Here is a 12,696-nt window from a genome sequence, read left to right as displayed (position 1 = left end):
CCTAGGGGGGAAGTTGGGGGGGGATCCCAGGAGGGGGCAATCAGGGGACAAGGATCAGTGGGGCTTAGATAGGGGATGGGGTCCTGGGGGACAGTTGGAGGGGTCCAGGGATGGGGTGATCAGGGGACAGGGAGCAGGGGGGTTGGATGGGTTGGGGTTTCTGTGGGGGGCAGTCGGAGGGAGTGGATGGTGGCAGGGTAGGGCTACCCTCCCTCCCTGTGGAGTGTCCTATTTTTTGTATGTTAAAATATGGTATCACTACCTTCACAGTGCAGCTCTCCATTCACAGCCGGCTGCAGCATGAGGTCTCAGCTTCCTCACTCCTTCCCCCTCTTTCCTGTTGGTAGTGGCCAAGGGAATGCTGGGAAATGTAGTTCTTTCCCTGCTCCAGGGCTGGCTCTATAGGCAGGGAGCTAACCAAGGAACTACAGCTCCCAGGGCCCCGTGTTGGTTCTCAGCTCCCATGCTGGATCCCTGCCGCCCCTGCAAATGGGCTGCCCCAAGCACGTGCTTGCTTTGCTGGTGCCTAGAGCTGCCCCTGAATCAGATAAAACTTAATATCAGCAGTTTATACTGTACATTCAAATATTAACTAAAGTAAAAATCTGTGACCAAATTAGCTATTCCACTAAGATGTCAAAACTTCTGGTGGTCTTTCTGTAGCCCACTGGTAAGTGTGTGCTACATGTTCCCTTCTGTGCCCAATACACAAAGAATCTGAGTCTGTTTCAGCTCCAACTAGCTCTAGAGTTGTCCAGTTCAATCCTTGGAGCTTTGGACAAGATAGAGGAAAGGAATAGAATTTTGCAATCAGTTTCATTGGAAGCGAGATCAGTCTTGAAGAGTATATCTATCAGTGTTGATGATTTGATGAGACAACAAGTGGTGCAAGGACAGGGCTTTTCACCTGTAATCACTTGGTCTGCACCTAGCAGTACCTCTCTGAACCCAGAAGTATCCTTAGGGTCCCAAATTTTTCTGCCTCACCAACATTCTACTCAGTGCTTATGGGCCTGATCATACAATCATTGAAGTCACTGGCAAAACTATTTGATCTGAATGATGCAGGATCAGGGCCTCAGTTCTTTAGGCTCTTATGGATTGGACTTTGAGAGGAAACTCTCTCTCTTCAATTTGTGTGCACAGCTCTACCACTTTTTAAACTATAGGGAATTTAGGGAATTAAGGGAAAAAATTAGTCCTACCTTTGTATATTACCTATCCAAACAAGAAAAAAATGCATTTAAATTCTCCATGTACACTGTCAAAATAATCAAATTAAATATTTAAAAAATTAAAAAAAAAACAATTAAAAAAGAAGGAATCCCAAAGGAAGGTGTTTATTCCAAATTTCTGCCCACTCCTTCACACTCTGGCTCTGATTCTCCACTTTCTCACAGGAGGTTATATCAGGAGTAACTCCACAGATGTCAATGGAACTGCATTCATGTATAACCAGTAATTGAGAAGAGAGTCAAACCATCTGTGTTTATCTCAATAGACCTAATAAATGCATCACTTTCTAAGATTATTTTTGTCTTTAAAAAACAACAAAATAATGAAGCTGTGTTTGAAATTTCTCAACTCCCCTGTTTAAGGCAAAGCTGTTCTTTGTATGTAGCTACAAAAGCAGTGAGAAGATTATGTTTTTCTCATCTTACTCCAATTAAACTAGGTATTAACACAGCTCAGAAACATGACAGTAGTAGACTTATTTTATGGATGTTTGTTTAAAAATATCGTTTCACACACTGGAGACAATTATTTTAAAATAGGGCTGTCAAGCCATTAAAATATTAATCGTGCTATTAAACAATAATAGAATACCATTTACTTAAATATTTTTGGTGTTTTCTACGTTTTCAAATATATTGATTTCAAATTACAACACAGAATACAAAGTGTACAGTGCTCACTTTATATTTATTTTTATTTCAAATATTTGCACTGCAAAAAACAAAAGAAATAATATTTTTCAATTCACCTAATACAAGTACAGTAGTGTAATCAATTTATCATGAAAGTTGAACTTACAAATGTAGAATTATGTACAAACAAACCTGCATTCAAAAATAAAACAATGTAAAACTTTAGAGCCTACAAGTCCACTCAGTCCTACTTCTTGTTCAGCCAATCGCTCCGACAAACAAGTTTGTTTACATTTGCAGAAGATAATGCTGCCCGCTTCTTAATTACGTCACCTGAAAGTGAAAACAGACATTTGGATGGCACTGTTGTAGCTGGTGTCACGAGGTATTTACATGCCAGCTGAGCTAAAGATTCATATGTCCCTTGATGCTTCAACCACCATTCCAGAGGATGTGTCCATGCTGATGATGGGGTCTGCTCAATAACAATCCAAAGCAGTGTGGACTGATGCATGTTCATTTTCATCATCTGAGTCAGATGCCACCAGGAGAAGGTTGACTTTCTTTTTTGGTGGTTTGGGTTCTGTAGTTTCCACATCAGAGTGTTGCTCTTTTAAGACTTCTGAAAGCATGCTCCACACCTCATCCCTCTCAGATTTTGGAAGACACTTCAGATTCTTAAACCTTGGGCCGAGTGCTGTAGCTATCTTTAGAAATTTCTCATTGGTATCTTCTTTGCATTGTGTCAAATTTGCAGTGGAAGCGTTAAAACAAACAACATGTGCTGGGTCATCTGAGAGAGCTATAACATGAAATATATGGCAGAATGCGGGTAAAACTGCAGGATACATACAATTCTCTCCTAGGGAGTTCAGTCACAAATTTAATAAAGCACTATTTTTTTAAACAAGCGTCATCAGTATGGAAGCATGTTCTCTGGAGTGGTGGTCAAAGCATGAAGGGGCATATGAATGTTTAGCATCTCTGTCATGTAAATACCTTACAACGTTGTCTACAAAAGTGCCATGCGAACGCCTGTTCTCACTTTCAGGTGACATTGTAATTAAGAAGTGGGCAACATTATCTCCTATAAATGTAAACAAACTTGTTTCTCTTAGAGATTGGCTAACAAGAAGTAGGACTGAGTGGACTTGTAGGCTCTAAAATTTTACATTGTTTTGTTTTTGAGTGAAGTTAAATAACAAAAATACATTTGTAAGTTGCACTTTCATGATAAAGAGATTGCACTACAGTATTTGTATGAGGTGAATTGAAAAATACTATTTCTTAATTTTCACAGTGCAAATATTTGTAATAAAAAAGTGAGCACTGTACACTTCATATTCTGTTTTGTAATTAAAATCAATTTATTTGAAAATGTAGAAAACATCAAAATATTTAATAAATTTCAATGTGTATTCTATTTAACAGTGCAATTAATCGCAATTAATTTTTTTGAGTTAATCGCATGAGTTAACTGCGATTAATCAGCAGCCCTACTTCAAAGCATTCAGAATCATAACTGACACACACAGATGAGAATCAGTATTCATAATTATGTTAAGTGGGGCTGGATGTGCCAGGGTGCTTGCAGGCAGCAGTGGATTTATATTCCTCTTAAGGGATGGAAAGCTTGTGTTGTGCTCCCCAATAATACACAACCACACCAGCACTGATTATCAGAACTGGAATCTTTACTCTTTTGGACTAGTCAAGCCTCTTCATTTTACTGCTGCATTACAGTGGTTCTTGCTGGCTCATTGACACTTTTTTCTACCTAAATGATTCTTGGTTGCAGTTGCTGGCCTTAAGAAAATGGCAGCAAAGTAGCATTTGTTGAGCTGGTATTTTTACAGGTATTGATATAACTCATTTCAGGTCAGTACCAGTTTCTGGAATGCACAAGTTTCCCCCTGAATTCTGCCCCCCTTATGGAAAAGAACTATACTGGGCTCTAGCCACCCTTACCAACATATTTCATCTCCATCTGAAGCATTACCACCATGGTCAGTTTAGTGGAGCTCTTATTCATATACCTGCTCTTTGCTTACCATGACCATTCACCCTTCTTGACTAGCATGAACCTGCCGCTCCAAAGAAAAACTTTTACCTTCAGATCAGGAGAATTTCTGCCTGTCATAACTAAGGCCCCTGCATGTCTAGGAGGGAAACAATTTACTAATCTTTATCTGATCCAAGTAAGTGCCCCGCCCCCCAAAAAACAAACAAAGGGTAAACTTTAACCAGACTCCATCTCCAAATAAGTACCTTCTCTAATTTCTTAGGTCCAATCAGCCAAACTTATCATCCCTATAGCAACCATCCTGTGCTAGAGGGGGTTTGTCTGTCAAACTGTAAACCCAATTTTGAATTAGGGCCTCCATTTTGTATTATGTGCTCAACACATGCCAAAGGCAAATCGCTTTGATTTATTCCAGAAGGAACCCTGCCCAATAAAGATGCTTGATACCTCATTGAAGAAGCATCATAGAGGAGACATCACTGAGCAAACTAGACCCATCAACTTTGATTGTATCTCAACTCCTCCCCTCATCAAAACAAAGCTTTTTCTATACAGGGGCATCAACATGACTGGTCTCCACCTTCTCAGCCTGAGCACATGACAAAGAGACAAAAGCTGTACTTAAGAAGTGGTGCCATTCTCTACAGGGGAAGCCAACCATGGCCATGTGTAAGTGGCACATGTAGGAGAGAAGAAGAATGGAATGCCTGAAATATAGACATGCCCCACACTCACAGAATGCATAAAACACCCTCTCCTGGTCTGATATCTCAATACTTTTTTGTTATTTTGCAAAGTTCTGTAACTGTCAAGTTTAACTCTTAAGAGTACAGACATTGTGGTTAAGAACTTCCTTTGCTAAGCCTGTGTTACTTGTTTTCCTGCCATGTTGTCCTCAAAAGGAGTTAAACTAGAAGCCAGAGTTCTCACAGTGAGACATAACTCTGAAGGAGCACATGTAAGCAAGTAGGAGACTTGGGAGATCTAAAGCACTTGTACTGGGGTCTGGGACAGCTGGACTGCTCAGTCCCATGTCACAAGGAAGGGCTCTGACAAGAGGTCTGAGCCTGCAAGTGTGTCCTATAGATCCAGACTTAAAAAGATAACTAGACTCTGCCCAAACCGAATTGACTTAGAAGCATATGGGACACTGTGGATGGGTCCACTTATAACAGACTGTTGCCATACACAGAGTATGTACTCTTTCGCCACGTCCTCTTAGTGACATCATTATGGGGGGGGAACCAACAATGACCAGTAGTAACAAAACCTCACATGTTGCTATTGCTGCCTCTGATGGATAGGGTGTGTATCTCTCTATCAAAGGGTCTTATACCTTGCAGGGCCAGGGTCAAGACATTTGGGAAACACGGGGAGGTCACAGGCAGGGGACTTGTATAAACCCTATGGGTGGTGTTTGTAAAAGGCTTCAGCCTTAGCCTAAGACTGCTCCCAATGAAGTCAAGCCCCTACACAGCCTAAATCTCCCAGCATTTGCAGCATAATTGACTGATTGAGCCTGCCTGAGCTAATTCAACTCTCTCAGGGCCAGTGTGAGTAGTATACCCATCACACTACTGTAATAGTGCTGTCCAGTATAACTGATTATAGAGATTAGTTTTAACAAGATAATGTTAAGGCTGATAGCTTTAAGACAGATATAACATATTCTGCTATTTTCGAACTTTTCATGCAAATTATTTTGACATTGCCTTACATAAACTTTATACAAGGAGAACATGGAAAGATCATTAATTACCAACTTACTTTATAAATCATACATGAGACAAGCAAAATGCAATTGCCCCCAGGGTACACAAATTATGTTCTTTTAAAGATTTATTTTTCTTTGAGAACAATAAGTCATCCTTAATAAATGTCAATGCACTGATGTTTTTAACTGAAAGGCAGAAAGCATTGTAAAGTATGTCCTACACAGGGGATTATCTGTATATTGGATTATTTTTCCTTGATGCTTTTCCAGTCATTAACTTCTGTGGAGAAATAGAAATGTAATTTTGTTCTTGACAGCAAAGGGCTACTTTTGACCAATTGACCATTTTTTTCCTGCAAGGGAAGGAACTTTAATTTAACTTCAGTATCTCATCCACTGTGTATTTCAATAAAGAGATCATGAGTAGTCATTTTACAAAAGTTGTGTGTACTAGGTTATGACTAAAAATATGCAGCATCTGCAGAGGATATAACTGATGTAATGAGAAGTGAATTCAGCTCACTCCATTAATATTTACGTGGTAAGTTAGGCTTTTAAACAGATGTTTCTTGCATTAGCATTTATGGGACTCTTTCTATAATTTTCTATATAAACTCTATAAATTTGTTTGCGTTTCTGTGAACTCAGACACAGAATGCCATATACAGTTTGAAAATGTGTGTGTCCTTTATTAAGGCAATGGAAACAAGCATAAATATAATAGAACAAAAACCTTAGACCAGGGGTAGGCAACCTATGGCATGTGTGCCAAAGATGGCACACAAGCTGATTTTCAGTGGCACTCACACTGCCTGGGTCCTGGCAGGGCCGGCGCAACCCATTAGGTGACCTAGGCGGTTGCTTAGGGCGCTACAATTTGGGGGACGGCGACCATGGCGGTATTTCAGTGGCAGGACTGTCCGCCACATCTTTGGAGGGCAGCATTTCGGGGTGGGAACTTCCGCCGCCTAAGGCGGCAGAAAAACTGGCGGCGCTCCTGGGTCCTGGCCACCGGTCCAGGGGGGCTCTGCATTTTAATTTAATTTTAAATGAAGCTTCTTAAACATTTTAAAAAACTTATTTACTTTACATACAACAATAGTTTAGTTATATATTATAGACTTATAGAAAGAGACCTTCTAAAAACATTAAAATGTATTCCTGGCACGCGAAACCTTAAATTAGAGTGAATAAGTGAAGACTCAGCACACCACTTCTGGAAGGTTGACAACCCCAACTTAGACTTTGATCCAAAGTCCCTGGAAGTCAACAGCCATACTTCCATTTGACTTATATTGAGTAAGGTTGTCTAAAATGGACTCCTTCATCCCCATCTCACTGTTAGCATATTCCATTAAATCCCTTTTTACGGTGTTTTACATAAGCATATTGATAGTCTTTGCAAAGTGAACAGCATCAAATGTATGGGATGACTGATTAATGTTTAGGTGAAATCCCAAATCTATTTAGCATGTTCAAGCACATACTTTCAAGCTTGTCTGCCTTCAAGAAGCAACTATATACTCCACAGGAGAAAATACCCATAAAAAAGTAGTTTAGTGTGAAAGATTGATAATGGGATTATTGCTCAGACACTCAAAGCTTGATATTTGATATCCTATCAGCCTTTCATTTGTAAGGAAAGCAACAATTGTCCTAGCCTGACATGTTTATCATTGCAAAGCTGAGCCAGTTATCTAAATGTGATAGCTCCTTGGTTTGATAATATTCTATCATGTCTATGGCAATTCATGCAGAGCAGGTTAGTGCAACTGTAAATCAAAAGTACATTTCTTATGGTGACTTCTGCTTCTTAGAATACTTCAGTATTTCAATTCAAGAAGCCTTTTCTCTAAACGGATACATCTGGCATGATGTGATATTTTTTTTTTCAGTATAGGAAAAGTATGACTCCCCTGTGTTTAGATTTTTCTCAAAGAACCTGTTTTTAACTACAGACCTAGAGAACATAATTTTTAGTATATATACACATTCTCCATACATACATCTCACAAGAGTTTTAATTACCAGTGTGACACAGGCTTTCACTAGAGCTCTTATATGACATTGTTTTGGTGAATTCAGTGGATCTCTGTACTCAGATATACCCTAGTGCCTTCTGCCAGTCGGCATCTAGAGGCTCTTGAGTCACAGAGTATAACTGATTAACTCACCAAAAACTAGCACTACTTTATTCTTAATCAACTCCTACTGTATGTCTAACAGAGGCCTTCCAACAGTAGGTGATTACAATATGGAGGGCCACCCAACCTGGCATAGATTTACAGTGCTTTCTCACTGAAGTAAATAGAGTGGTATGGGATAAAATTTAATTGAGATTTTGAACCCATATTTTTGTAATCCATAAGAATTACATAACATCATAGAATTAGTTAAGATTTGAGTTTCAAGCTCACCTCTGAATTTCCTCTCATTTGCACATTTGAATCAAGTTGAATCAAAGTACACCTCTACCCCGATATAACACGATCCGATATAACACGAATTCGGATATAATGCGGTAAAGCAGCACTCCAGAGAGGTGGGGCTGCGCACTCCGGTGGATCAAAGCAAGTTTGATATAACGCAGTTTCACCTATAACGCAGTAAGACTTTTTGGCTCCCGAGGACAGCGTTATATCAGGGTAGAGGTGTAGTGGCTTTATAAATGCATGGATCATTTTAAAATGACCTCTCAATCTAACACAACAATAAATACTAATAATTGTTTTTCCCTCAGGACTAAAATACACAAACCCACATATATCACAAGCTGTTAAATTCAATTCCTACTCAACAATCATTTAACAAAAAGCCTTTGTGACCAAAAAAAAAAAAAAAAAAAATCACACAACGCACAGTCTCTGTATGATTCAGATTGAATAAAAGCGGCTACATGGTATCAAAGAAAATCTCTTACCTGGAAAAGGTGAAGTCAAAACTGGTATTTTGACAGGTGACAGAGTGAGCACATGGCAAGGTTGGATACTTGTAGGTGATGGTCCCTGAGGTGCTTCTGAGTCTACGGACACCATGGCAGCTGCTGCTGCAGCAGCAGCTAATGCAATTGTCTGATGACTGCCCACTTGTTTAAGGCTATTCTGGCAACCACCTATGGAAGGGTTAAGTAAAATTTGTTTTATTTTACATTTGAAAGAAATATTTGTTGGCAAGTTAAGACACACACTCTATAAATAATATTGTTTTTCAATCTTCCTATATTACAATATAAGAAGACACCAAAATGTCTTTATTATTATTGCAATATTAGTAGCTTAGTCCTCTACTGGCTGCACATCCAGCCATCCAACTTAATTTAATAGGACATCAAGATGCATCAGAATTCTATGTTAATACACTGGAGTGTTAGGTGTCATTTTACACACTATAAAGTTGCTTCACACGCTGACTCACCCAAGGTCACAGAATATGTCTGGTTGAGCCAGTAATTGAACCCAGATTTCCCAAGTCCCCAGGGAGCACCTTATCCACCAGACACCCCTCCACCCTTAACTCATAGCTTTTGTACCATAGACTTCTTTTTGTGTTATAAATGTCCCTGTATAGTACATTTTTAAAAACAAAAAAAAAATGTTTTCATGCTTTCAAATATAGGTTCTAACATAAAGGAATGGTGATTTGTGCATGATTTGAAAACATCATGTATATTGTAATTTATCTATATAGTTACCACAATCATGTGAAGAGCTCTGGATGGGGGGGCACAATAGTAGCAGTTGCTGGCACTTACCCCATCTTTGGACTAGGGGAAAGTGCACTGAACCATGCAGAGACCAAGAATTCTGGTCTCACTGAACGGTGTTAGTTCTGTATACTTTACTGTCCTTATAACTGAACAAGGTCTCACACCCCTATCTTATAAAGGCAGACAAGTGTCATATACTCATTTTACAAATAAAGGAACCAAGAGGTAACATGAGGTCCCTTCTGGCATGGCTGTGAATAGAACCCAGGTATCTAAAATGGCAAGTCTCGTCCACTTCGCTATGCTACTTTTTAGGATGAACTTGCTAAATCTTTGTACTTGGGTGTGATAGCTGTAACTACTAGGTCACATTACCATCAGAACTAGGAACAGAATCCTGCATGGGCTCTACATTCCAGCATTTCCTGACTTTTGATTTTGCAATCGAACCATTTGTATATTTTTTTAATATTACCTATATCTATAGGACTATTCTCCTAATTATAGGCAAGTAATTGCCATCAATGATACCAAGTTGCATGTACATAGAAGCCCTGCCACTGGAAGCAGGGCTTCTATGTACATGGAAGTACTCTATCCACAGAGAACCGCCTGATTTAAATGGGAGTTCCATTGGGCCTGAAGAGAAGAATGTACCCCGTACTATGTAACATTTACCTTTAACATAAACAAGCTTAGGGGAAGACCTTTAGAGCTCAATCACGTCTAAGTATGTTAAATAAACAAGAAAATGAGTAGTAAAAATCCTAAGAAGGAAACCTAATTTGACAAACACCAGCTGTTACCCTCTCTACACTGAGCTATGTATTCAAAAATTAAGCAATCATTAGCTTATTATGTCATTTAGCAAATGTTTTCAGTTCATGTGGAAATCCTTTAGGCAATAAGAGCCAACTGGTAATTCTGCAAAAATCACTATTTGATCAGAGCTGTCACTTTAGGCATTTCACAGGTTTATAGCATTTCTTTTTCCAAATGAGTTTGGAGACTAAAGGAACCCTTAGGGCCAGATCCTGGTACCTCTTGTGGCCATTTCCCACCTGCCTACTCACATAAACCACTTGAAGAGCTGGCAGATGTGGCTATCTAGGGATTCCTCTGGCATGGGAGAACCTCTCCTGGCTATATTAGGCTATACCTCTCCTGCCCCCAGTGGAGGGGGCTTGGCCAAGATAAAAGTGGAAAGGTCAGTGCCCCCTGTGTTCTGGTGATTTCTGGCAGCTAGAAGAGTCCCTTACATCCATGTATAGCACACACAACTTGGAGCAGTCCAGAGGCTGCTTTGTGTTGTGCATTATGGCTAAGTGGCCCCCAAATCAGAGGACATGAAGGTGGCCTTATACCACCACCCTTATGCCCCACTCCACCACTGAGCTGAGTACAGAAGGGTCAGATCTGAGACTCAGACCCTTGGTTCTTTCTATACTCCAGTAGATTTCTAAAAAGGTAAAGTAAACCAGCGGCCAAATTTAACACAGGCATAAGAGGAGTCATTCCACTGAAGTCAACAGAATTGTGAATGTTTTGAATTTAGCTAAACAGGAGAGTGGGTTGTGTGGGTAAAGAGATTTCCTCTAGTATCTATATTTCTTAAGCTTGCACTTCCCTCTTTATTAGTCTTTGTTTGCAATGCAGATGTAAGCAAAATATTTTGCCAGAAAAATAGGCTTTACAACATTAGTAACACATACCAAATGTATACAGTAGTCATTTCAAGTAATTTCCATTATTCCTGATGTTATTGTCAGTTCTAAGATATTTTCTATTAAAAAACAAAACAACAAAATAACAACCACATGTAAGCCATATATAAGCACATGTCCTTGTTAGTACAACAAGCACATAGGCCAGAGAAACACTAGCAAATACGAATACCAAGTCTTTGATATTTCAACCTGCAACAAATGAAAGAAAGATTACATCTACCAGGGCCAAAATGGAAATATTCAAAAATGGCAAGTCAAACCATCTGATGACAATGATTTTGTTGTTGTTTCTAACATTTCCTTCTGGGATCTCATGGGCCTATGGGTTAAGTTAATCAAATCCTCATCAGTAGTCTGCCCTTGGATAGAGAGACTGTGTTTCCAATTCCAGGGATTTTCTGCTGTCACCAAACAAAACAGAAAAAATATCCTATAACTGTTCATGGACTCTGACAAAGTATATAAAGAAAAGAGACTCTTCTACGTTTCCCAAAAGGCTATTAAGCAGAGAGAATGTTCTCTTCTAGCTTGATTTTTTTTAATTAAAAAAGGATTCTGCAACATAAAGATACAATTCTCAACATGGGTGAAGGAAAGGAACAAAACAACAGTATAGGAACTAGACCAGTGTGCAAAGTAAGCCATGCCATCATCTTCTTAGCGTATGCGCAATGTGCCTCAGATGGCATGTGACCAGAATTATCACCAAATTTGGTCCGCTGTTTGGATCATTAGTACCCAGCCTGGGCCAGGGGAGCTAACGGGGAGTGTGACATGAATGCTGATCCATGCCCCCAGCCTTGCCATGAGCACATGTGGATGAAATTAGTGAAGTGCTAGAAGTTTTCAGGACTTGAGCCCTTTGTTACCATTTCACCAATCAATTAATAAAGTTTTGGTGATTTCCCTGCTTTTGATGGAGTGTACTCTCTCTCTCTGGACAGTATTAAATCATTCCTGGAAGAAAGGGCATATCTAAGGATCCTAATACATCGTTCAGATAAAACTTTCTTCTCTGGAACATATCAGATTGTGCCAAATAGCAGATATTTTCAAAAAGTTTTCTTAGAATCACCGCTATAAGGTCAACACCCAGATACTTCAAAAGTTGAATAATGTTCTACACTATCATCAATATATGTCTGAGAAACAAAGTCTAATGCTTTTCAGTGATGTTCACTTCTAAGAAGTTGGGGGTTTTTTTAACCTAGAGATGCTTGCTTACCACAGAGGATTTCTATTTAAGTGTGAAAACACATTAATATGTTGCACAGTTCTTTGCCACACCTCTTTACAAGCAGACATCCACCATCCTGCTACAATATGTTTACCACAGGTTAAGGGGAAAATATTTGTGGGAGGCTTTTGTTAAAAATGATGGCAGCACACTTATGTGTGAACAACTGAGGAACAAGATAGCAGGGGTAGCCATAAAGACATGAACAAGAAAGGACAAGAGAATCAACCTAAGATTAAAGAAAACAGGGGAGTAGGTAGATAACCCAGGTTCCACGGCAGCAGGGCCGGTTCCAGGCATCACCTTACCAAGCAGGTGCTTGGGGCAGCCACTCTGGAGGGGGGCAGCACATCCAGCTATTCGGCAGCAATTTGGCGGACGGTCCCTCACTCCTGCTCGGAGCGAAGGACCTCCCGCCAAA

At 39.7% G+C, this 12,696-nt stretch overlaps 1 protein-coding gene across 2 annotated transcripts in view; it reads right to left on the bottom strand.

Moving 5' to 3' along the window:
- Nucleotides 1-12,696, bottom strand: part of TCERG1L (transcription elongation regulator 1 like) — a 215,275-nt gene that overhangs the window by 184,265 nt on the left and 18,314 nt on the right. For both annotated transcript variants that reach the window (XM_034776812.1, XM_034776813.1), the window contains exon 4: nucleotides 8,526-8,717. In XM_034776812.1, coding sequence (XP_034632703.1) covers nucleotides 8,526-8,717 — 192 coding nt within the window. The remainder of the gene's footprint in view (nucleotides 1-8,525; nucleotides 8,718-12,696) is intronic.

The sequence above is a fragment of the Trachemys scripta genome, chromosome 7 (assembly GCF_013100865.1).
Source record: "Trachemys scripta elegans isolate TJP31775 chromosome 7, CAS_Tse_1.0, whole genome shotgun sequence".
Taxonomy (NCBI): domain Eukaryota; kingdom Metazoa; phylum Chordata; order Testudines; family Emydidae; genus Trachemys; species Trachemys scripta.
The sequence above is the reverse complement of the archived record's forward strand: the minus strand, read 5'-3'. Positions and strand labels throughout refer to the sequence as shown.